The sequence below is a fragment of the Taudactylus pleione genome, unplaced genomic scaffold, assembly GCF_031769625.1.
Source record: "Taudactylus pleione unplaced genomic scaffold, aTauple2 ptg000017l, whole genome shotgun sequence".
Classification (NCBI taxonomy): Eukaryota; Metazoa; Chordata; class Amphibia; order Anura; family Myobatrachidae; genus Taudactylus; species Taudactylus pleione.
In genome coordinates this window covers 9,061,934-9,088,706 of record NW_028284419.1, presented here as the reverse complement: position 1 = coordinate 9,088,706, position 26,773 = coordinate 9,061,934, and the positions used below count along the sequence as shown (strand labels likewise).

Sequence of the window (26,773 nt, the reverse complement as noted above, 5' to 3'; positions counted from 1 at the left end):
AGTTATGTTGCTCATTACTCTGCCATTCCCACTCGTCTTCCCCATAAATATTACACCTTCTATTAAAACGGATATTGTAACTTATGGAAACAGCAACATCACTTAATCAAACAAAAAAAATAACTCATATTGAAATGTGTAAATGGGTAAATGTTTCCTCGCTGCACATTGTAATCCGCAATCCAGAGCAAATCTAATTCCTATCTGCAATACCTTACACTATACAATGCCGAGCACTGTTTTACTGTAATAATCATTTTTGCAGATAACATAATTACTCTTAGTACTTGACCAAGATGCTTGCTGCAGAGAGGGGTGCATGAGTGGGTGCTGCTACCCTTTAACAACCAGTAGGACTAGTAGTCTATACTATGGAGCACTGACTGTGTAATAAGTAGTTCTTATTTTTTTCTGTATATCTTAAATTACTCTTGGGATCACCTCCACCAACATATTTAATTATATTACATGCAGAGATAATCCATCAGATCACATATCTCTTTAACTAGGTGGGTTTTATTTAAAAACTATAGCAATTGTTATCCCGTGTAATAAGACTCTACCTTCTGTGCTTAGACTCGATCCTACCCCTTCTACTTTTTGCTGTGCTAGAGAATTGAAATGCATAATATTTCTGTTGGCCATGGTTACAGTACCTGTGCTCCCATCGCACCATTCTGAATGACCTGCAGCTTCTGTAAAGGTTTTTGCATTCCACAGTGCAGGGAAGTGTATTATTGTCTCGGTGTAACGGCGCCACCTGGCGGCAATCTGAGATCACTACAGATCATTTCTGCATATGTCCTGCTGCCTCCCAGCCACACTGCTTCCGAGTCATCAGGAGACTAGTCAGAGGAGCGTCCGCAGCCTGATTGGTGCTAGGATGGTTCGTGTTGGGCTGGGGGCGGTGGTAGAGCCTGACTGAAACCGGCTCCATGCTCTCTTTCCTGGTGTAGAACACGAGAAGGATCTGACATGGCTGCAGCGAGCAACAGGAGCATCGTGTTTGTGACGGGGAACGCCAAGAAGCTGGAAGAGGTAGAGCGCTGCCCCGCCTCAGCTGCTAGTTATGGGAGGACATGGGACTTGGCTGAGCAACTATTGTGGAACTATAAGTCCCAACAACAGCAGAGCAACAATTTTTATGCTAGGGTTGCTATACTATCCCTTTAATCAGGGACACCTATAAATTACACAGGCTGGCTGACTTCAAGTCTGCATTTCAACTGGTTTTAATCAGCAACAGGACCTGTGTTATACCCCTTTCACACTACAAGCAATAACCCAGGATATTGCACTGGAACGTGCAGCAACCCCGGTACTGTGCAGTGTGAAAGGGACAGGTTGAAATAAGCTGGGTGGAGATACCGTATTTCAAACCTTGTCACGAGAAGGGTTGAACGCGTCTTCAACTCGGCACGCAAGACAGTGTGAACGGGTAACCCAGGTCCCGTTCTCTGCATAGGAAGAACTGGCGCTTGGAGATGATGTCTTCTCTAAGGGCTGGCTCACCACGTGATGGTGGTGGCGTCATCGATCTGGCATTCGTGCCTGGTTGGGCCACCAGTCTCGGCTGGGTCACACCTGGGATGGGCGTGTGAACAAAGTCCCGGGTGCCACCCGGCATACCAATGTGAAAGGGGTATAATTTATAGTTAACTGTGATTCCAAAGCAGGTCAGACCTGGGCAGACCCCTTTAACACTGTGGCACCAACCCGGGTTATGGCGTCGTTCACACTGCACCCATGTGCAGCGGAACTCTTCTGCCGGTGCTTGGAGGTTACATCATCTCCAAGTGCTGGGAAATCCAGATCTCCCCGTTCTGGAAATGAAACCCGGGTCAAATGACCCTGGTTATACCGATTATACTGCAGGGTTACACGGGTTGTTCCTGACCCTGCTCTCTACCCAGGTTGGATTGCCAGGTTACTCGACCCGGGAATCCAACTCTGGTCCCTTTTACACTGAGCCGTGACCTGGGTTGACACTGTAATAACCCGGGTCGAACCGGCGGTGTAAAAGGATTATAACACAGGTGACTGCTAGCATTAATTAAGTGGAAAGAAGGTGCTGGATGACAACTTTTTCATTAGAATAAATGTTTATCAGTAATAAAATGTAACCAGTGTGCTGGCACTAATAACAAAAATTAAATCTCTGCTTCCACGCAAGAAGATGGTATCAGCAAACCTATTACATATTTATCAAATACAAAATAATTTTGATTAATAAAAGTATTCTATTAATATAATAATGAGTGACTTGAAAATGGGATCCAGTCAAGATGCCGGCTGACGGGATGCCGGATGTCAGGATACATCCCGACCGCCGGCATCTCGAAGGTAAGTCTGTGTATAAGGGTTAGGTCAGGGATGGGGGGGGTTAGGTTTAGGAGCCTGGGTGGGTTAGGCACCAACCGGGGAGGGTTAGGCTGCGGGGAAGGGGGGGGGGGGGGGGGGTTAGGGTTTGGGAAGAAGGGGGGTTAGGGTTAGGCACCATTAGGGCGGGGAGGATTAGGCTACTTACCGGCCCCTGTTGGGATAATCACCATTGGGATGCCACTGCTGGTCTTCTGACCGCCGGCATCCCGTCTGCCGGTTAATCATACTGATTCCCTTGAAAATATGCCACAATTGTGTAAACATTCACCATTATTTACAGTTGAAATATCTTAGCAGCAAAACGAAACCCCAACGTGCCCTGTTTATGCCATCAGACACCTCTGCGTGCCCCTTTAATGCCATCAGACACCCACAGTAGTTCTCACGTTAGTGCTTCTATACTGGAACTCCTTGCCGCTCATTTTTTTTTTTTTTTTTTTTACATAAAAAATCATAATATATTAAAATACAGAGCATAAACTTACCAAGATTTATATTTCTCCATTGCTGTTTTTTTTTTTTACTTTAAGTTGGGCTTTTCTCCTGCTCTGACATATTAGAATATTAATGAATATGGGAGCCTCCTATAACGAATGAGGCTCCTATAATATATTATTTTGCTGGGGGGAGGGATATGGTGGACGTGAGTGGATGGTAGGTACACTCTGGGGGGCACTAAACGATAGTCGTTATCTACAGTGCAGCCCTGTCACATTTCCCACTACACAGCAGCAGCTTGTCAGTTATGGGGTGTCTCATGTTGGAGGTCCTCCAGTAAACCATTAATTTGTAGCATAATCCTTATTAATTGGAAGGGTTGGGTACGGGATCCCGGCAGTCAGAATACTGACAGCGGCATCCTGACCCCCAGAGTTAGTGGAGATATGTAAGAACAATAAAAAAAACTACATACCAATAATTATAACGCATTGTCGTGATTGATGTACTGGAAATTGTTCATAACAGTGGTTTCATCACTTCTATTTTGATATTTCTTCTGTATAGCACCCTCTGTTTTTTGTATGTGTATTATTGTATGATTCCTACTAACGGGTGCAGCTTTCTACAGTTGTCTAGTTTAGCGCAAGATAAAGGCATTGCTTTTTCACGTATATATTATAGAGAGCGATAGATAGATGAGCTGGCACTCCACATTGATGCAACACAATTACTTGCCTTGGTGCCTTCCTGGAAGTTCAACAGAACACCCGCTTACATAAACAGAAAAAGAGAGGCGGCACTCACAGGTCTGGTGAAATGAAAGAATCACACTGACAACTTTGAACAAGGCAGACAAAGTTGTCAGTCTGATTCTTTCATTTTACCAGACCTGTGAGCGGCACGCTCTCTCTCTCTTTATCTCTCTCTTTATCTCTCACTATAGAGAGATAGATATATATATATATATATATATATATATATATATATATTATACTATTTTTGCTTTGTATTGTCTTTTCTTTCAAGCAACTGCATAACTAGTGTATTTTTGTTTTACATTTGTCTTACACAGGTCATTCAAATCCTTGGTGATAAATTCCCATGTAAAATAGTTGCTAAGAAAATCGACTGTAAGTATTTTTCTAATCTGTCATTTTAGTACGAGGTTGCATGGTGCCTGCCTGTCACAGTGTGTTTCCTTCTCTTTCCCATTCAGTGCCAGAATACCAGGGAGAACCTGATGACATTTCAATTCAGAAGTGTAAGGAAGCCGCCACACAGGTATACAAAGGAATGATACGTTTGTAATGCAGCAAAACAATGGTATTAGGAAATAACAGTCACCATAGCAACCTATTTGCTTTTATTAACGGTCATTTACTAGCCACAAAAATAGTGGACCTGTGCTAGCTACAGTATTCACCAACATTCATTTCTCACTACACAGCAGCAGCTTGTCAGCTAAGCCCACCACTTCCTGGACTATGGTACTGTCTGGGAAAATGAAAGTGTATCTAGGTTTATGGATCTGCCATAAAATACTTTAGGACGTCCGTCCCCATCACCATCCCTTTTCATTCATTAAAATGTTATAATAATCTAAAAAACACGCTACAGTATTTCCTCCAATGTAATACAACCCTACAAAAGTGCACTGTTTTTTTAATATATGTATAATGTTTGCCTGACGATGGTAATACTTATTACATATTTAAAAATAGTTATAATATGAGGTAAAGTATTGCATCAAATAAAGCTCATTGAAGTGTATTCGAAAGACCTGCAGAGAAACACAAGTCTACAGACTTGTCAGATCATTGCTGTGACGGCAGGTTTGAGGTGTAGATGGGGGAAGTATACATAAAACAGTTGGACATTATGGTGTGATAGGTATCATGAAAAGGGTCTGGAGTTTTCACTTGGGGAATGCTATTTGCAGAATCCTAAGTTTTCATATATACTGATTTTTTTTTTTTCTTCTATTCCTAGATTAAAGGTCCAGTTATAGTTGAAGACACATGTTTGTGCTTTAATGCTCTGGGTGGTCTTCCTGGCCCTTATATGTAAGTGTTGAATAAAATTACATTTTGGTTAATGATTGTATAAAGATTACAATGTAAGTGGCAGCAGGACAAGTTTCATTTAAGTTTTATGATTTCAGTTTTATATAGTTCCCTTTAAATATTTTGTGCGATATGTATTAAAAGCTTGTTGAGGTAAAACTTCTGAAAAATGGCAGTTATCTGAAATATTACCACATCTATATACTTCCCCATATGCTTGAAAAAGATCCGCAGCAGACCCATGGCTAAGCCGTCCCCATATAGGTTTCTGTGAGTCTGCGATGTGGCCGCGTGTATCAGGCTCCAGAAAACGTCACTTTCCAGAGCTTGTGCCCACGAACAAATGCTATCAATAGACGGTGTTAGCTATAGCCCTGTGGGCTACTTTATGCTAAACTTTCCCGGGGAGGGTTCCATTGGATTACTGGTCCTTTGCTCACATGCGCATTTCAGCTCCAGGTCAGAAAAACTGATGTAACGGCATCACCAGGACAGCTGGATATCGCAAAGCTGCCCAGGCAAAAAGAAGATGGAGCATATCAGTGGACGTTTTCGCAGTTATGTATGGAATCAGGGCCATAACTAGGGCTGTGTGAGTGGTTCTGCCGCACAGAGTGCAGGGCTTTGTGGACTGCACCATCGCTGCCCCACTGCCAGGCACGCACCATGAAATCTGTGTAGCTGCTTTGAGCGTTTTCAGGACACTGTGGGAAGTGCTGCACTTCCCATTTCTGGCGGCCCAGCCCCCACTGCACAACGTCATAATGTCATGTGCAGAAGCAGCGTTAGATCACCTGCGTGAATATCTGTTATCTGAATAACCCTGTGGTTACTCGGGATGATGGGAATTCATGTTGCTGAAGCCAATGAAGCTGCATCCGAAGATGCAGCCATTGGCTTCTGCATGCCCCTGTTTTCTGGAATGCTGCATGTTGCCTCACTCAAATGACTGCACCATGTCCATCAGGCTGCGGCGTCCAGGGCACTGTGAGCGATCTTGAACAAGATCTGCGCATGCACATATGTCACACCATTGGAGATGTACGTAAACCATTGGGTTTGTGTACATCTCTGAATTACGCCACTTGTTGGCATTGGAGAACTTTTATCTATACTTGTGTATGAGAAATACTTGGTGCGGCTGTAAGGCACTACAGATTGGGTGGCCACCTTGCCTGACTTGGGAATACAGAAAGCAGCCGGAGCACATTCTGGTAATATACGCTACATTTGCTAATCTGGAACAGTGCATTTACAAGCAAACTGTATAATCTTTTGGGGAACACCATCATTATATAAGTAACTTGAATTTCTAGCCCATTTATGCCATTATAGGGACTTTGTGGATAATATTCTAACCTGCATATGTACAAATAACCATCTGCTGTGTGCTAAATTTAGAGACCTTATTAATTATTACAGTTGTTATTCATAAAATTAATAACTATTGTGATCATTGTGTATTTCAAATTTTTTTTTTTTTTATATGTAATTTGTATACATTGAATTTTTAAAACATGTCTATACAATATTTTCCTACCGTGTGTGTGTGTGTGTGTGTGTGTGTGTGCTAGTTATATTTTTATTAGCGCAGTTCCTTGTTTGTTTTTTATCGGTTGGATTACTTCGGTTGGTCTTTTTTCACAGGCCTTCATTGAAACTACAGATGTGTCCACATACATCTATCCCCCGTGTGCTACAAGCCACATTACACATAATGTGTTAGCGCCGTGCGACTCTGTAGCACCAACATCTTTTCATGCAAACTTTTCCCTTGAAATGCATCTTATTCGCAAAGTAATGTGAATAGGACACACAAACAGCTTATGCTGATTTGAAATGATATGCGGCATGCCTATATTCTGTGTGCGACTGTATTTACATACAAAATTCTACGTTATAGTGTCAACGACTGTGACACTAGCGTAGCATTTCGCATGCAGATACACCCGCGGTCACACATAGAATATAGGCATGCAACATATCATTTCATAAACTGTTTGTGCGTCCTATTAATATTGCTTTGAAAATAAGATGCATTTTAAGGTAAAAGTCACATGAAAAGACGCTCTGCGCTACCGAGTCATGTCATGGTGCGACTAGAAGGGCTATTTAATGCTCAAGGAGGCTAGATGTATGTGGACACATCTGTAGTTGCTATATTCACATATCTTAAATTAAGTATTTAATTTATTTTTTGTAATATATATATATATATATATATATATATATATATATATATATATTGTTTTTATTAACATTTGTCGACATATACTGAGAAGGTAGTATTTTTGCTAGAGGCCCATGGTGGCACAGATGCACTTGGATGATATTTACAGTATTTTCCCCTTTAGAGAGGATGCAGCATGTATGCTTATCGCATGAAAAACGAAAATTCATGCAAATAAATAAATTGATTTATATATTATAATCACACAAACATATTGTACATACATACATACATTCTCAAGAGAACAAATAAATGAGCGCTCAAAAGAAGAAAAAGTGGAGCAGAATTGTATTACCAGCAGTAGAAGTGTGCTTGTGTACATCATCTATCTATCTGATTAGTGCACATAAATAAGTCTGCACCAACAATAATTAGACTCATCTGTAAATGTAACTTTCATGGACTAGGTGATTGTCTGCTTCATATAAGAGACAGCAGTGTAATTTATCTAAACAATTTTATTTAACACCACAAAGCAGACAAATACTAATGGGTACATCAGAATAGAACGAAAACAGATTATCTGTTAGAAAACAAGTCTGACAAGTTTATAGAGGTGTTCAGCCACTCGTTCCAATTCATTTCGCCCTGTCAAGACTTCATCAGGGGGATGGATATCTGCACAATGAGAGGGGCTTACAGTATATATCCTGTATAACTATAGTTGTGGAAATGGGGTTAAAACCATCCACTCATGTATGGCAAGAACCGAAAATAATTATGCTTTCATACACGGTTTTCATTGTTCATCACTATGGCATCAATTAAAAAAAAAGTGATGGTACAATTTCTACATGGTTCAACTTGTCGACAGGCACCAGATCAGCATCCTCCGAATGTGAAATGTTGACGTTCTCAGAATGCCAACGGTTAGGTGGCACAGGAAGGGTTAGAGTTAGGCTGCAGTGGTAGGTTAAGCTGCAGGAGTGGGGTGGGTAAGGGTTGGTTAAGGCACTAGAGGAGGGTCAGGGGTATGGATTAGGGATAGGGCAGGTATACTTGCCACCATGCTGGTACATCAGATATCGCCACAGGAAATTACTTTCACATAACCACTGGGACCCAGAAGAAGACACTGGACACGCTACTGCTACCGGGACCAGGTAAGTAACTGCTGGGCCAACAGGGACATGTAGGCATGATGAATGTCATTGGGGATAGGCTAAGCATGTTGACCTAATGTAGGTCGACATGAGAACGGTCGACCTAACATACCACAGTTCTCTGTGCAATTAGTGTTTTTAGGATGTGCTTTACTACAAATGGTTTACCTGACTGAGGGCCCCTGTGAATGATGCATATTAAAGGGAGAGATTACTTGTTCGCTGTTTCATCACCAAAATCTTCTGCATATTTTTGGTCGTTTAAAAAAATAAATAATTCTGAATTACTTTGGGTATTGGCTAATATGTTTACATTTGCTACTTTATTTCTTTTTCTTCTCTGTTGCAGAAAATGGTTTCTTGATAAAATAAAACCGGAAGGTACCGTATGCTTATTTTGATATTTAAAAGCTTAACACCATTAGCAGTCAATGTATTGAGATGCTGTTTCCTGTTTATTACCAAATACAATGATACAATATTTTCTTTAATGTCAAAATGTTAATTTCTTAGTTGCTTATGTTATTAGGGATAAAATTAAATAAAACGGTAATTGACTATAAAAGATCTCAGGAGTGGGATTGTAATCCCCTGTTGTGCTGTTAACATCCTGATCATAAAAGAACAAAGTAACAAAGAGGTCTGTGTGGCTCTCTAAACAAAGTAGGGGTGTGCACCGGCCACTTTTCTTGTTTTGTGTTTTGGATCTGAATCTTTCTTCATGTTTTTGGATCTGGATTGGTTTTGCCAAAACCACCCTTCCGTGTTTTGGGTTCTGGGATTTGAATCCGTATTTTGTTTGGAAAAAAGCATAAAAACAGCTAAAATCAAAGAATTTGTGGGTTTTTCTGTTCCTATGCTATTATTAACCTCAATAACATTAATTTCCACTCATTTCCAGTCTATTCTGAACACCTCACAATATTGTTTTTAGGCCAAAAGGTTGCACCGAGGTAGCTGGATGACTATGCTAAGCGATACGAGATGGGCCACGTGTTTGTGCCGCCCACTAGGAGTGACACTGCAGTGGCAGACAGGATGGCAGTTTGAAAAAGTAGGCCCCAAACAGTACATAATGCAAAGAAAAAAAGAGGTGCAAGATGGAATTGTCCTTGGGCCCTCCGACCCACTCTTATGTTGTATAAACAGGACATGCACACTTTAACAAACCATTCATTTCAGCGCCAGGGTCTGCCACACGACTGTAGCTGAAATGATTGGTTCGTTTGGGCCCCCACAAAACAAGCTGGCAATTAATCTGTCCCTGCACAAACTGGTCCTCTACGGAGGCAAGATGTTGTCCTCATCCACCGATTCCTCACCCTCTTCAGTGTTGTGTACATCCTCATCCTCACAGAGTATTAATTTGTCCCCGCTGGAATCCACCACCACAGGTCCCTCTGTACGTTCTGGAGGCTGGTCTCCCTGGAAGAATTGATAATTCATTTTGATGAACATCATCTTCTCCACATTTTGTGGAAGCAACCTCCTACACCTTTCGCTGACAAGGTTCACAGGAGCACTAAACACTCTTTCGGAGTACACACTGGAGGGGGGGCAACTCCACTACAATAGAGCCAGTTTGTACAGGAGCCTCCAAATTGCCTCTTTTTCCTGCCAGTACAGGTACGGAATGTCTGACATGCCTACTTGGATGCTGTCACCGATGTAATCCTTCACCATTCTGTCAGTGGTGACAGTATCATTTACAGTGACAGTAGACATGTCAGAAATTGTTGCCAGGTCCTTCAGTCCGGACCAGATGTCCAAACTTGATCCTGCCTGCCCTGCATCACCACCAGCGGGTTGCTTAGGATACCCAAGTTTTTTCCTGGCAGCCCCAGTTGCGGGAGAAAATGAAGAAGGAGCTGCTGATGTGTCACGTTCCGCTTCAGCTGACAGTGTTTTCACCAGCAGGTCTTTGCACCTCTGCAGGCTTGTATCGGCCGGAAAGAGAGACACCACATAGGCTTTAAACCTAGGATCGAGCTCGGTGGCCAAAATGTAGTGGTCTGATTTCAACAGATTGACCACCCTGGAATCCTGGAAAAGCGAATGAAGGGCTTCATCCACAAGTCCCACATGCCGAGCGGAATCGCTCCGTCTTGGCTCCTCCTTCACTTTCTCCAGCTGCTTCTGCAAAAGCCTGATGAGGGGAATGACCTGACTCAAGCTGGCAGTGTCTGAACTGACTTCACGTGTGGCAAGTTCGAAGGGCTGGAGAACCTTGCACAACATGGAAATCATTCTCAACTGCATACCCCCTCCTTTGCCTATGTCATAGGTGGATGTATAGGCTTGTATGGCCTTTTGCTGCTCCTCCATCCTCTGAAGCATATAGAGGGTTGAGTTCCACCGCGTCACAACCTCTTGTTTCAGGTGATGGCGGGGCAGGTTCAAGAGTGTTTGCTGGCGCTCCAGTCTTCGGCACGCAGTCGCTGAATGGCGAAAGTGGCCGGAAATTTTTCGGGCCACCCAAAGCGTCTCCTGCACGCCCCTGTCGCTTTTCAGAAAATTCTGCACCACCAAGTTTATTGTGTGAGCAAAACATGGGACGTGCTGGAATTTGCCCAGATGTAATGCCCGCACAATATTGGTGGCGTTGTCAGATATCACAAATCCCCAGGAGAGTCTAAGTGGGGTAAGCCATTGGGCGATGATTTCCCTCAGTTTCTCTAAGAGGCTGTCGGCAGTGTGCCTCTTACTGAAACCGGTGATACACAGCGTAGCCTGCCTTGGAACGAGCTGGCGGTTCTGAGCTGCTGCTGTTGTTGCTGCGTAAGGTGATACATCTACCCAGTGGGCTGTCACAGTCATATAGTCCTTAGTCTGCCCTGTTTCACTTGTCCACATGTCTGTGGTTAAGTGGACATTGGGTACAACCGCATTTTTTAGGACACTTTTTCTGACGTCTCTGTACAGTCTCAGTATCGCCTGCCTAGTCAAGTGGAATCTAGACGGGATTTGGTACCGGGGACACTACCTCCATCAATTGGCTAAATCCCACTGCACTAATGGCGGATACCAGACGCACGTCTACACCAACATAGCAGTCAAGGCCTCAGTTATATGTTTTACTTCAGGATGACTGCTGTCGTACTTCATCCTCCTCGCTAAGTACTGTTGGAGGGTCAATTGTTTAGTAAAAGTAGTGGTGTTCCTACTTCGTCTCTGGGATGATGAACGACTCCCAGCAGCAGCGGCAGCAGTAGGCGTAGCAATGCAGGATCCTCCGGAGGAATCCCGGATTGGAGAGTTAGTCATGCCAGTGACATGGCCTGCAGGACTACTTCCGATCCCGACTAAGGAGAAAATTGACAAGGAGGGAGTTGACGGTGTGGTTTGCAGGTGCTTGGATACAACAGGACAAAGGGATTTAGGTGTCCCTGGACTGCTTACGGTCTTAGCCAAAGTTTCTTAACTTGACAGTAACTTTTTATGAACGCGCTGCAGGTGACGTTTAAGGGAGGATGTTCCTAGGTGGTTAACGTCCCTACCCCTACTTATTCCACCTTTACATATGGTACATATGGCAAGACCGTTGTTGTCCGGATTTGGATAGAAATATTGCCAGACCAAAGAGGTGGAATGTTTGGTCTTCTGCCCAGGCATGACCGTGATGGTCTTTTTCATCCCACGGACAACAACTGTCTCCCCCGGAGCCTGATTTAAACAAACCACATCACCATCAGAATCCTCCTAGTCAACTTCCTCCTCCAGCGCCAGCTACACCAGTATCCTCATCCTGTTGTACTTCAACAGTGACATCTTCAATTTGAATATCAGCAAGTGGACTGTGGGTGCTCCTTCCAGCACTTGCAGAGGGCGTGCAAATGGTGGAAAGAGCCACCTCTTCCTGTCAAGTGTTGGGAAGGGCAGGCATCACAACCGCCGCCACACTTGGACTCTCCTTGGGGATTTGTGATATCTTCTTGGAACGCACAGTTCTTTGCTGTGCTTTTGCCAGCTTAACTCATTTGATTTTTGTAGCGGGAGGAGGGCTTCCATCATCATGTGAAGCTGAACCACTAGTCATGAACATAGGGAAAGACCTTAGCCGTTCCTTGCCACTCCGTTTAGTAAATGGCATATTGGCAAGTTTTACGTTTCTCCTCAGATGATTTAAATTGTTTTTTTTAAGGTCATTTTCCTGAACTTTGTCATTTGGGATTTCATATGCCCTCTACTATGACATTGGGCATTGGCCTTGGCAGATGACGTTGATGGCATTTTATCGTCTGTTATGACTAATGGCAGCAGCTTCAGCACTAGGAGGAAGTGGTTCTTGATCTTTCCCTATTTTATATACGTGCGGCTAAGGCGCACACAAACACAGAAAAGAAGAATTGTTTATTTTTTGTGGAGCGCACTTTGGGGGTTACACCACCCTTTAACAGACGAGCCAGCCGGCCCTTGATTTATGACACAGGCGCACACTTGGCGCGGCTCCTTTGTTGATGCACGTGCGGCTACAGAGTACACAATTCAAAACACAGAAAATAATTTTTTTAACATTTTTTTTTAAGTGCACTTTGGGGGTTACACAGACGAGCCATGCTGCCCTTTACATATGACACAGGCGCACACTTGGAGCTGCTCCTTTGTTGATGCACGTGCAGCTACAGTGCACACAATTCACAAACACAGAAATAAATTTTTTTTTGCACTTGGGTGGAGCACCCCTGATGGACAGATCACCCCCTGGACAACACTACAGCACCCCTTTAGGACTATAGCCTTTATGGGACACTGCACAACACAGCCCAGCCAGCCCCTATAGACTTTTGGAGTGGACACAGCCCCTATGGATAACTGACTGCACAACACAGTCCTGCCAGCCCCTATGGACAACAGCAGCACAACACAGCCCAGCCAGCCCATATGGACTTTGGAGTGGACACAGCCCAGCAGCACAACACAGCCCAGCCCAGCCAGCCCTAACTCCCACTCTACTGTCCACAGCCGGAGTGAGAAATGGCACCGACGCGGGGACCTTTTATAGGATCCAAAACCCGCGAGATCCGGAAGGCGGGATGATGACGTTTTGCCTCGATTTCAGTTCCTAGGGGCTCGGATTTCTGAAATCCGAACCCGCTCATCCCTAAAACATAGTAAGGGGTATATTTACTAAAGGTCGATTTTAATCAATTTAAAATTGAGCAACATCGATGCTAAAGCCTCAATCAAATATAGACTCTTTTTTTTTTTTTTTTAAGAATTAGTAAATGTGTGATCTAGCACCAGAAACACACAGATTTTAATGAATTTAAAAAAAAATCGATCTTTTGTAAATATAATATGTCGTGAATTAATGTTTATCCAGGATAAATGAGTATAGTATCCCAATAAGGTAAAATTGTCACACACACAGGGGGTTGGATGCATTGTACAAATCCGAGGATGTGCAGACAAAGATGCGCCATCCATCGGATATCAGCCACACCTTCGGAATTAGAGCAACATGACCGCCTGTGCCAGTGGAACTGCAACTTATGAGGCAGTCCCTTACAGCGACACGTCCGATGCTGTTGGGCCTAATTCCCCCACCTCTCCGTCATGCCTCCCCCGGTCACTGCCAAGGAACTCCTAACAAAACTGTGTTGATCTCCAAGCTTATAATATGAAACAGCAGTTCACTGACTTCCCTGAGAAAGTTACATGGTGATGAAACTCGTTGGGACACTTCTACCAACAACTAAGTTTGTTCATTGAACTGCTGTATACTATTATAAGCTTGTGTAAATTACCTGTAGCCAGTATATACATTTTTAGAATCCGTAAACCAATTTTTTCTAATTACAATTGGTGTAATCAATCCCCTTCCACCAACTCGCTCCCACCATAGAAGTGAACGAGGAAGCATTGAGACCAATAAAAGAACTGGACCACATTGGCCTAGTAAATTTCTTCTCATCTTTCCCTTTAGAGCAGGGGTTCCCAACCACTGTTCTCAAGGCACACCAACAGTCCAGGTTTTAAGGATAGCCATACTTGAGCACAAGTGTCTTAATTAGTACTGCAGTTATTTTGATTTGACTATCTGTGTTCAAGCATGGATATCACTAAAACCTAGACTGTTAGTGTGCCTTGAGGACCGAGTTTGGGAAACACTGCCTTAAAGGAAAGCTGATTCTGTTTTGTTCTCCCATGAGGTGCTGTGATTTCACGTGTGGGGCATATCTTCATGTGCTGAGGTGGAGTGTTTACAGTGGAGCAAAGGGTGCACACACCAAAGCAGGAACACAGTGAAGTTTTTACAATAGACATTTTGCAACAGATTATCCAGTACAGACATATACAGAGATGAGCGGATAAGCAGGACTTTGGAAAAGAGACTGGGAATTATACATTTTGGGGCACTACACTCCTCTATTCTGGATAAACGCATATCAAGGGCATACTATTTCCCACATGTGCACCATTGGGGCTATATAAGCCAAGGGACACTTGCTCTGTTTAGAGCACCACTTAGACTTTTTTGGTATATTTATAGGGCTGTTTACATTTAAAATATTACTTTTCAGGATGTCCAGTTTTAGCAAATTAGTAATCCTTTTACCTGAGGACAGCACAATTTAAATGTAGCTAAGCATTACCCCATGTAGCTCACAGCCCAGGAGAACTGAATTTTTTACTGCCAATTCAATAAACCAGAATAAAAGTGCTTGCACATAGCAGAATGCATTGGTTCCCAGCTTCAGGTGCGTTTCATGAGTTTGTGAAACGTACGTCGGCGTTTTGCAGCTCCTGCTGCTGATAGTGTCCTATGTTGTGTCTCCACTGTGTGTATAAGCAAATGTGATTATCACAGTGAAGAAAATGGCATGCATTAACATGCTTTCCTAGTACTTATACTATGTTATAGTGTTACTCTGAGCAAATAGTGTGAATATATATAATCTACTCCAATACTACTACTTAAACCTTGCAGCCGGGCATGAGGAACCCACATTAGACACTCAGTAATGTTAGTCTGAGTGATTAACAGTTTATTAAACCAATTTTGCAGCCATATAGAGGGAGCTACAACAATAGCACTGTATTGTATTAGGTATAATTAAAACCAACAGGGGGTGCCACATTCTGAGCACAAACCAAACATAGTAACTTACTGCACAAATAAACCCTATAGCTATACAAGAGAACTCTTATATTTGTTGATATTATTGCTTATGATATTAAGCAATAATATCAACTAGGGCACTAAGATGTCCGCATATTAATTAGTTAAAATTTTATAACATTTCTATCAGTAAATTATGATGCAATCCAATAGAGGGAGCTGTAATAAATCAATTCTATCAGCAAAGTGTGATGTAATCCAATAGGGGGAGCTATAATAAGTGATTTCAACCAGCTAAATGTGATGCAATTCAATAGAACCCAATAGGGGGAGCTGTAAGATACAACCCTTATTAATCAAGCTGATTATGTTATATACTAGTTATTATAGCTTCCTTCGAGTCACTGATAGTTTATATATCATTTGAATTAGCATTATAACTCATTAATGTATTTTGCAGCCCCATAAGAGGAGTTAATATAATATAAATATAATCTTTATAACCCTTATGGGAGACACCACAATAGAGGTATAACATACTTACATATAAATTTAAGTTTAATATGTGATGTACACCATTTAGTACAATTGTTAATGCTTTTTGATTGATATGTTATTAACACTTCTCAATATAACACTTCTTAGATACTATCAAACCTATTAATTTATATGATTGCTGCAGTTGATTGTTCATTTCTTAACCCAATAGGGGACACTAAGATTTGTATCAGGAACTGGATACATGTTCCCATGTGACAATATTCCATGAATACAAATATGTGGCCCTCATAGAGGACATTGTGCATAATATAGCACCCATTAAATCAACCTGGTTTCTTTTCTATATTTAACAAATAAAGGTGTAATGGCATACCATAATCAATAGATGGCAGCATAATATCACCAATGGAATTTATATCTTGGTTTAGTTTCAACACAGTATATATAGCTACAATTGTGGGTGGTACATGCAGGGCTAATTGATTTCAACTATATAAATATATGTTACGATTAATGACACTGGAGACAACAACATTTAATAGAATCTTCACTCAGAAACATAACTGAAAGGGACACAGACAAATGAATTATTAATAATTTAATATCAATTGATGACACATTTGTTTCAATGTTTTTATTATATTTTTTCTTGGAATATTTCACTAATAAGATGGAAAACTTTTTAAAATAATTTATTTAATAAAGTTATATTTTATATATAATTATCCTCTATGTGTGCCAACAAAGAGACAATACCCTTTTCTTCTCTTTTTTTTTGTAAACTCCTACTTATTGTCCTTGGCAGCACCCCCATAGAATGATTTCATATGTACCACAAATTGTCTAATTGGGGCCATTACACAAGTATATATATTTTTCTTAAACCTAGTGCAGAAGTGCTTCCCCAGCCCCCTACCCCTAGTTTAATTATCATGTACTAAACCTGAGATCTTAAATACAGTCGCTTCATTACATAATTAATAATGAATAAACCTTGAATATTAACCTTACTGCTAGGGAACCTTTTTATGTAAGTGTGTAAGTGTAAGAATATTGCGTAGTTTCGCTAATGTGTGGTACGTTTGTGTTTTCATGCAGCGGAAAAAGGTGCGCTGTGTGTTTCTATTTATAATTGCAACTGTATATCGATGTGTGCACGCATTGTGGATACCCATGTGATTGTTTAACTGTACATATACACATATATACATACATACACGCATTCACATACATACATCCTCAAACTGGTCATTATTTCTTTTACTTCTGTCTGGACTAAAGGAATGACGGACAATGGAGTTTTGACCTGCTCATGGATGGAGCAAGCCTTGGAAAACAATCTGATAATTTTAACAAAAGGCTCTCCTCATACAACTAAAATACATCAGCATTGGATATTTGTTAACAATAGCTACACGTCTGGCAATTGTTTATTAATCTACATTAGGACACTTCAATTGTGCATATCAGTGTCTGTGTTAAATTTCAATTGCCACAGACATACTGTGTATATATTTGAAGTAAACACTCACAGTATCTTTGTGTATTCTTGATTATTTGTCACAGACATGTCTACAAGACAAGTCTGTCATCGCTGAATATGAAGTCTTTAAATATATATATTTATATGTGTATCCGTGCGTATGGGGTATGATAGGGTTTTAAACACTATGCAGTGGTAATGCGATTGCACGATGTTAATAATAGCATATTCGAATCACACACCATGATTTCATGCTGACTACGCAAGATGGCGTCGTCAGAGGCAACCTAAAATGACGTCACTCGATATTAATTTTAAGATCTGCCAATCATCCGGCTTCAACAAGTTCTATTCATTTTACAACTCATTTGATAAATAAAAGTCAGTTTTCATGTAAAACACGAAATAGTCTGGGTGACCCCAAACTTTTGAACAGTAGTGTGTATAAAAAGGGGAAGTTTGTGCTGTCAAAAAGTGGACAAAGACCTATAAGTTTTGCAAATCAGAAAGTGTATTTGGAAATGTAGGAAAGTGAAGACCTCAATGTTTTACACCTTCTGTATAATTCCTTGTACAGGCTTGCATCAGATGCTGGCAGGATTTGAGGATAAGTCTGCATATGCCCTCTGCACATTTGCTTATAGCACTGGACATCCAGATGAGCCTGTACTTCTGTTTAGAGGCAAAACCCAGGTATGTGTAATGTCTGTTATTCTCATGTACTGTAGTTAAAGGAAATCTCCAAAAAAAATAAAAATAATTAAAGCATTTTGTATATTGCATAATTTTTTGATGGTTCTCTAGACATGCCATATTTTATTCTGCAGTATTCAATGAGCTCAGTCACTATGATTGGTCTATAAGAGTCGTGCCCATAGTGAACACTGCAATACCCAGCTCTCAGATTTGGGATAATTGATATGTATGTAAAATTTGTTCATTGTACACACAAGTTCTCATGATGAATGTTGTGTAGGCAATGGATTGGCGATTATGCTTTGTCCATCGCCTGTCCCACATTTGGTTTGATTTCTTTTTGCATGTACTATGGGAGTATTTATTAGAGGCGATCAGTGATCAACTTCCAAGTGCCAGTCGTGCAGTAAAAGCTGCTCTGGTGTAGTGGTCCATATGCCCCAGTATACATACTGTTATAGCATTTCACGCTGTACTGCTAAGCACTGGTGATACAAGTGACTCAAAGATGGCAATGCGACCCAGGCACTTGATTGGGAAGACAAGCTCATTGTGAGGTCTCTGAGAGTCAAAGCCTAAACTCAGAGTGTATCCCAAGACTTTTGGGTTAAGTCACACAGACAGGAGACAGATAAAGATACTACATTATCTTTATTAGAGATTTACTTAATACAAGTTATCTAAATCAGCAAGAGGGTGGTCTTGGGAAAAGGTCTCACCTGATTGGTAGAGTTTAATGAGGGGATGTACAAGAGAGTAGTCATGTCTCAGGGACAAGATGAGTTCTCCTTCTGCTGTTTTCATGGCACCGTATTTGACTCAATACTAGGGGAGAACAATGGGATCTTGATGTAATTAATTTCTTGGTGATGGTGGGTGATAGCCAGTCACTCGCTGTTTAAACCTTTTCTAGTCATGTGTGACATCTGAAGGGGCTCCTGTCCTCCCAAAGGGACTCCACCTACCTGTCCTTAGGGGTCTATTTAATAAGCAGTGTTAGGAGACAGAGTTAAAAGTGATAAGGTGCCAGCCAATCAGCTCCCACCTGTCATTTTTCAAACACTGCCTGTGAGATGACAGTTGGGAGCTGATTAACTGGCACCTTATCACTTTCTTATCACTTTTCACTGTCTCCTAACACTGCTTACTAAATAGACCCCATATTCTCTTTACAGGAAGTGACTGGCCCAGAAAAAAAAAATCATCATCACATCTGGCCCTGTTTGAGAACAGTAGCTGACTCTGGGTGACTGCTGGAAACAGGGCCGGCTCTAGGGGTGTTCGACCAGTGCGGTCGCACAAGGGCGCCACCCCTAGAGGGCGGCACCCTTCCCCAGCATCCCGATTTCAGCGGGACAGTACTGTCCCGCTGCTCCATCCGCGGGCCGAAGTGGCCCGCGGGTGGTCTAATTGGGAGGTCGGGGACCCCCACCGCCGCAGCTGTGCGGCGGTGCCGGACCCCCGGAGTGTGAATGGATGCCGCGCGCATGCGCGCGCCATCCATTCACTGACGGAAGAGGGCTGGGGGAAGCCCAGCCAGTGACGGATTGCTGGGCTTTACCCCCAGCCTGACGTTATTTGGAGGCGTGCCATGCGGGCACGCCTCCAAATAACGTCACATAGGGGGTGTGGCCTATGATAATTGGGCCACGCCCCCAAATTCAGTTGCGCGCGATGAGAGGGAGCCATATGATGGGCCGCACAGGGTGCTCTGACCCCTAGAGCCGGCCCTGGCTGTAAAATAGCAATCTTGGTCACATCCATTACTCGGGAGTCCAGGTGGTCCTCTTAAAAACACTGGCAGAAAAGGCCTGGACAGTCCACTCTGTTGGACTCACACTTTAAATAAAGGAAATGGTTCATCCAAACACTAATATATTGTGAATAAAATGGAACTGCTTACACTTCAGTTTCCTGCGTGCAGAGGTGCCAAGAAGGGGGAGTGGGTACTAATTGCCCAGACTTGATGGAGGGGTCTTGGTCCGCGCCCCTCCCTTACCTGTCAATGGCCTGCAGTGTCACTCCACAGTCCAGCACACGCATAATGCAGTACAATTCTTATAGCCTTCATATCAAACAGATGTTTACTTTACGCACATAACCAAACCTGAACGGTCTTTATTGGTTATAAATTGTTTCTGGAATTTGAAACTAGCTTCTGTGTGGTCATGGCAAATATGTTGTCACTTACAGGGGCACATAGTATCTCCACGAGGGCCACGGGACTTTGGATGGGACCCATGTTTCCAGCCAGATGGTTTTGAACAGACGTAAGTAATCCTGTTCGTGAGCAGCTACATTGTGTAGTATTCACTGTGGCCACATTATGTCACTGTTTTACTATGTATCATGTGTGTGGGAGAGAGAGCCTCAAACTGTGACAATGTTTTTTCTCTGTAAATTCTTAAACATAAGCATTGATCAATGCACTGAAGGTTAAAATCAAATGCCATTTTTTGTGTTTACAGTGAATAGACAGTTTTCCAATTTAATCTTACAGTGCTGAGGAAATTACACACCTGGAGAGTTATTTGGGTATCTAATCTTTATTTCAGAAAACGTAGTGTCCAGAGGGAATTTTAAATGGACCATGAGTGCAAGCCTACATGCTTTATTCAAGGCCTAGCCAACCTTCTATCTAAATGCCCCACTGACACTTTCCCTGTGGGTTCAATGGTCCAGATTTGCAGTGATGGATCAGCTTCTTTGATCGGGTCTATGTTCCGTAGGTTCAGGGAGAAGTAATGGGACAAACTAAACAATCCTAAATCTAACTTTCACTTTTTAATACTTTGTTGCAAATCCTTTGCAGGCAATTACAGCCTGAAGTCTGGAACGCATAGACATCACCATGCTCAATCGCATTCAGGTCAGGGGGTTGACTTGGCCATTGCATAACATTCCACTTTTTAGCCTTAAAAAACTCTTTGGTTGCTTTTGCAGTATGCTTCGGGTCATTGTTCATCTGCACTGTGAAGCGCCGTCCAATGAGTTCTGAAGTATTTGACTGAATATGAGCATATAATATTGCCCGAAACACTTCATAATTCATTCTGCTGCTTTTGTCAGCAGTCACATCATCAATAAATACAAGGGAACCAGTTCCATTGTATTTATTGATGATGGCAGCCATACATGCCCACGCCATGACACTACCACCACGCTTCACTGATGAGGTGGTATGTTTTGGATCATGAGCAGTTCCTTTACTTCTCTTCTCTTCCCATCACTCTGGTACAAGTTGATCTTTGTCTCATCTGTCCATAGGATGTTGTTCCAGAACTGTAATGGCTTTTTTAGATGTTGTTTGGCAAACTCTAATCTGCTCTTCCTGTTTTTGTGGCTCACCAATGGTTTGCATCTTGTGGTGAACCCTCTATATTCACTCTTGTGAAGTCTTCTCTTGATTGTTGACTTTGACACATATACATCTACCTCCTGGAGAGTGTTCTTGATTTGGCCAACTGTTGTGAAGGGGTTTTTCTTCACCAGGGAAATAATTCTTTTGTCATCCACCACAGTTGTTTTCCGTGGTCTTCCGGGTCTTTTGGTGTTGCTGAGCTCTCCGGTGCGCTCTTTCTTTTTAAGAATGTTCCAAACAGTTGATTTGGCCACACCTAATGTTTTTGCTATCTCTCTGATGGGTTTGTTTTGATTTTTCAGCCTAATGATGGCTTGCTTCACTGATAGTGACAGCTCTTTGGATCTCATATTGAGAGTCAACAGCAACTGATTCCAAATGCAAATGTCACACCTAGAATCAACTCCAGACCTTTTACCTGCTTAATTGATAATGAAATAACGAGGGAATAGCTCACACCTGTCCATGAAATAGCTTTTGAGTTGATAGTCCCATTACTTTTGGTCCCTTAAAAAGTGGGAGGCACATATTGAAACTGTTGTAATTCCTACACCGTTCACCTGATTTGGATGTAATTACCCTCAAATTAAATCTGAAAGTCTGCAATTAAAGCACATCCTGTTCGTTTCATTTCAAAGCCATTGTGGTGGTGAATAGAGGCCAAAATCTGAAAATCCTGTTAATGTCCCAATATTTATGGACCTGACTGTGTATATGTGTGTGTGTATATGTATATATATATAATATATATAATTTGAATATACTGTACATCTGGTGCAAGCACCTACTTCCGGTAATACAACTTACCATTTGGTTTGTCTCCATCAACTTTCATCATTCCTAGCAGGCATAAGGATTAACATACAGTATCTTACGTCTTTTGAAAATTACATTCCTTTAATATTAAATAAACATTTAATAGGAATTGGTAGTACAGTATATGAATGTATTTCGTGTCCGTTTGGAATTTGCTGTGTATGCCACAATAAATGAATCTTTTTGTACAGGTATGCAGAGCTTCCAAAGGAAGTGAAGAATAGTATTTCTCATCGGTACAGAGCCCTGAAAGAATTGTCCGACTACTTCATCCAGAATGGTACTACTAAAGTCTGAGAGGCCAGAACCGGAGGTGTGATTCATATCTGTCCTGTAATCTAAGGAGTATATAGGTGGTCAGTAAATTGGTTGCAGATTAATAAGGCAGGCACCACTGCAATTGAACTGTGACTTCATACCCGAGTAGCTAGGTATGAACTCTATAGACAATTAGTATCTGTCTTGGATCTGATATTAGAGACCTGGAGCTTTAGAACATGTAATTGTAGTGATATTTTTGTCTGTATTAAGTATATTTATGTGTTTTATAGTACATTTTTAGTTTCTGTTCATGAGTGTTACCATATTAAAATTGTTACATCCATGTTATTGTTTTATCATTTGTATATACATTAATTGTGCAGCATTTTTATGTACATGTGGTTTTCTTTTTTTCTCCTCTCCAGACTGAAGTCCATGATGACCTGGTATTTAAAACAATTGGTCCCATCCCCCTATGATCTGTTCTTGATGTTTACAAAATTCTAAATAAATATGTATTTTATATAATTTTTTTATATATTTTTAAAAATAAACTTTTAGTGTTTGTTTGAATAGGACCAGAAGAGGCTATTCAATTTGGTCCTCATCTCATGCACAATGTTGCTAATCTATTAAGAGATCAGATTATTCGCAGCAGAAAGAAAGTGAAATAAGAGGTGATTGTGCTTTACTTGTGGCAGGTAGAGCCTGGGATAGGCAGTGTTCATATCCTGGGGGGAGGAATGGGGCAAATGAGAGGTTACAAACTGATCAGCTTTGCCTTTAACATTTTTGTTGCTTTAAATCTATAGCCTTAATCACAAAGATCATGCCATGGTTCATGGAACTTGCCTCCAAGTACATATACTACTGTATAAGGAGCATAGTGATGTGAGGCTCCTGATAAACTGATGCAGGAAGGTTGTGGTGTCAACAGGGGCGCAAGACGGGGACGGGGGAGCGGGTACTAATTACTCGGGCTTATTGGTGGGGGCCCCGGTCCAATGTCGCCCCCCCCCCCCTCCTTCTTACCTGTCAGCAGCCCACCACAGGGAAACTGACTGTGGGGGGGGGGAGAACAATCACAATGAGAGCGCCACCCCCTGAATTAGCGCCTGCAAAGGGACTCTCAGCGCCCCACTTTTTAATTTTTTTTTTTAAAAGACAGCTCCTTCAGAGATGTACAGGAGACTTCTTTCCCACTGTGTGTGTTTTCTCTCTATCTATCTATCATATATATATATATATATATATATATATATAATATATAATTTTATTTCATTTACGCATTAATTTTCAAATACTCCACCAGTTATATTTTTAAAACTGTTGTTTTTGTGTAGCTATTGATATAGTTTTTCCTAATTAAACAGCAGGCTCTATTACACATTACAATATTTCATATTTTAATAGAAACCTATGGCGGCTGCTTTTGCGAATGAAAGCAAAGGGACCACAGCAGGTATCTTCGATTTATGCCGCAGCCCCCCCCCTTTTATATTTATATATATATATATATATATATATATATATATAGATATATATATATTTATATATATATATATATATATATATATATATATATATATATATATGGGATAATTAATTTTGTGGGTATTCTTTTAGAATGTAAGCTCTTACGAGCATGGCCCTCTAATCTCTTGTGCTTCTCCCTACTTTACTTTCATCTACTTCTCACCACTAGGGCACCTAACACTTGGTAGCTTATGCTCGGCTGCTTATCTGGGTGTTATGGTTGCTAATGTAACAATGTATATTATCCATGTCCTAGTCCTGCATTGTATTGTATTGTCACCTATTTGTTTATGTACATTGTAAGGCGCTGCAGAACTCTTGTGGGGCCATATAAATAAATGATGATAATAATTACAGGCCCTGATTCAGAGCCGGACGCTCTGACAGAGCGCTCACTCTGAATCAGGGCCGTCCCTCTGAATTTAAGAGTGGCCTCCTAAGCATAGCTGTGGGTGACCACCCACAGCTATAGAGAGAGGCCAAAATAATGCTCGCGATGGTCAAGACCATTGCGACCATCGGGCTTGCGACGAGACCCTGCGGTAGGGTCTCGCTGCCACAAGCCCAGGAGTGCTTTTGGCTCTATCAGAGCCAAAAGCACTCCCACTGACATCACTAGTGATGTCAGTGGGGCTGGCCCAGACGGTAGGCGTTCCCATGGGAACGCCTCGTCTGGGCAGCCACGCCCCCGGCACGCCCACCAAAGGGGGCGTGCTGTCAATCACCATCGACAGCATGCCCCCTTTGGTGCGAGACCCATAACGACGGCTTGGCCGTCATTATTCGGGTCTCGCGCATGTGCACGATGGAGCCGCCTCCATCGTGCACATGCGCACTTGGCCAACATCGACCCGCTTGCCAGCGGGTCTGAATCAGGCCCACAGTCTTTGCTCTCTGGGCCTGATTCAGCAAGGAACACAAATGTGCGCATACACTCGGCAGCTGCATGTGTCTCTGCATACGCACGGCAACTGCAGCACAGGATGCAGACACCCAGAAAAACATAGTGCCGCCCACCTCCCATTTCTCACAGCCTAAGTAGTCCACAAGATAAGCGGAAACATCGCGAACCATCGGACCCATACGCGGAATAGTGGTTGATCTGACCCTCCCGCAGACTTTGCTACATCTCCTGCACGCAGTGAGAGCTCAGGCTGCAGAGGGTCTCGCAATGGCTAATTTATGCACGCCTCTGCAACAGCGTTGCAACGCACTGGCACACCTGCGTTCGCACGACCACAAACGGCACTTCTTGTCAATCACTGTTAGAGGGTTCTGCGTGCATGCTGCGCCTGCTCTGCGTACCTTTTCCTGATCGCGCTGGTTGGTACGCGCACGCGCAGTGTGATGCATGTGAGACCATTGACCGAGTGCGTGAGCACATTTGCATTCCCTGCTGAATTAGGCCCTCTGTACACAGTTCAGGGTAGAGTAAAACATCTGTACATAACGAAGTGTACGCCTTTAACCATTTGTTATGTTGGAGGGTATGAATACATATCCAGTATCCACATGACACATACACCACTATATAAAAAGAATTGTTGCCTTGTGACAGCACTGTTCAAAATCTACCTCCCCACAGTTTCTAAATTGCATGTATACAAACATTAACATCTAAAGCTAATGAATAGGTGGAGAAATACGGTGCCCAGGATCGAATAATGATGAAGACTGCTTCTTTCCTATTTGGTATCCATTTGCAACTGTTTTGATGTGACCCTATGGCTCTTTTTTTTTTTTTTTTTACAATTCCAATAAACAAATTCCATGTTTAAAAGACTAGAATGGGTTATACTGTAAATCCCACATATTTCCCCAGAACCTGTCACTGATTAAGTAAATGTGTGTAAGTCCAATTAGATCTAGACTTTTTGGACCAACAGTCTATCACCTGCGCCCACACAAGGACCAGGAGAGGGACCAAGTTATTGTTATCTTGTAGTTTAGTACTACTGGTAGTTTTCTCATTGTACAGTAGAATCAGCAGAGCTATAAGAAGTTGGGAGAGTTAATATATATTGGTCCCAGTTAAACACTGGAGTGAATTGGAATTGCTAAAGCGGTCAGTCTGCAATATTTGCAATGTGATTGTAAACCGATTACTCATTAGCAGTAGGAAGTGGGTGGCCTGCTGTCTGCCTAAGCTGACTGGCAGGAGTGAGAAGTGGGGGATCATAGGATGTGCAGTTAGCAATGTGCCTTATACCAGTTCGCAGTGGAGTTTACAATCTATATACCCTAACACATGTACAGCCATGGCCAATAGTTTTAAGAATGACACAAGTATTGGTTTTCACAAAGTTTGCTGCTTCAGTGTTTTTAGACCTTTTTGTCAGGTGTTACTATGGTATACTGAAGTAAAATTACAGGCATTTCATAAGTGTCAAAGGCTTTTATTGACAATTGCATTACGTTTATGCAAAGAGTCAATATTTGCAATGTTGACCCTTCTTTTTCAAGACCTCTATAATTCGCCCTGGCATGCTGTCAATCAACTTCTGGGCCACATACTGACTGATGGCCGCCCATTCTTGCCTAATCAATGCTTGGAGTTTGTCAGAATTTCTGGGTATTTGTCTACCCGCCTCTTGAGGATTGACAACTAGTTCTCAGTGAGATTAAGGTCTGGGGAGTTTCCTTGCCATGGACTCAAAATTTCTACGTTTTGTTCCCCAAGCCACTTGGAGCACCTTGCCATAAGGGGTTGCTTCTTAGCCAAGGGAGTGGGCTCACTCACAATTTTGCCTAAGAACACAGCCAAGAATAAAAAATGGTTTCAAATCATCCTCCAAGAGCAACTTCTCCCAACCATCCAAGAACAGTTTGGTTACTAA

At 42.0% G+C, this 26,773-nt stretch overlaps 1 protein-coding gene across 2 annotated transcripts; it reads left to right on the top strand.

Moving 5' to 3' along the window:
* The first annotated feature begins 808 nt into the window (after positions 1-808).
* Positions 809-22,931, top strand: ITPA (inosine triphosphatase). Of its 2 annotated transcripts, XM_088482180.1 has the most exons (9): positions 809-1,038; positions 3,896-3,953; positions 4,040-4,104; positions 4,813-4,886; positions 8,569-8,600; positions 17,844-17,959; positions 20,156-20,232; positions 22,331-22,452; positions 22,826-22,931. In XM_088482180.1, exons 1-8 carry the CDS (start codon positions 976-978, stop codon positions 22,434-22,436), a joined length of 591 nt encoding a protein of 196 aa, XP_088338306.1. In that variant the 5' UTR covers positions 809-975; the 3' UTR covers positions 22,437-22,452; positions 22,826-22,931. The 2 variants fall into 2 exon arrangements, with proteins under 2 accessions (XP_088338306.1, XP_088338307.1); XM_088482181.1 differs by lacking the exon at positions 22,826-22,931 and having other exon boundaries at positions 22,331-22,743.
* Positions 22,932-26,773: the final 3,842 nt, after the last annotated feature.

Coding starts and splice junctions, on each gene's coding strand:
- ITPA (XM_088482180.1), top strand. CDS start 976: ATGGCTGCAGCGAGCAACAGGAGCATCGTGTTTGTGACGGGGAACGCC. Junction 4,105..4,812: donor GTAAGGAAGCCGCCACACAG/GTATACAAAGGA, acceptor TTCTATTCCTAG/ATTAAAGGTCCAGTTATAGT. Junction 4,887..8,568: donor GGTCTTCCTGGCCCTTATAT/GTAAGTGTTGAA, acceptor TCTCTGTTGCAG/AAAATGGTTTCTTGATAAAA.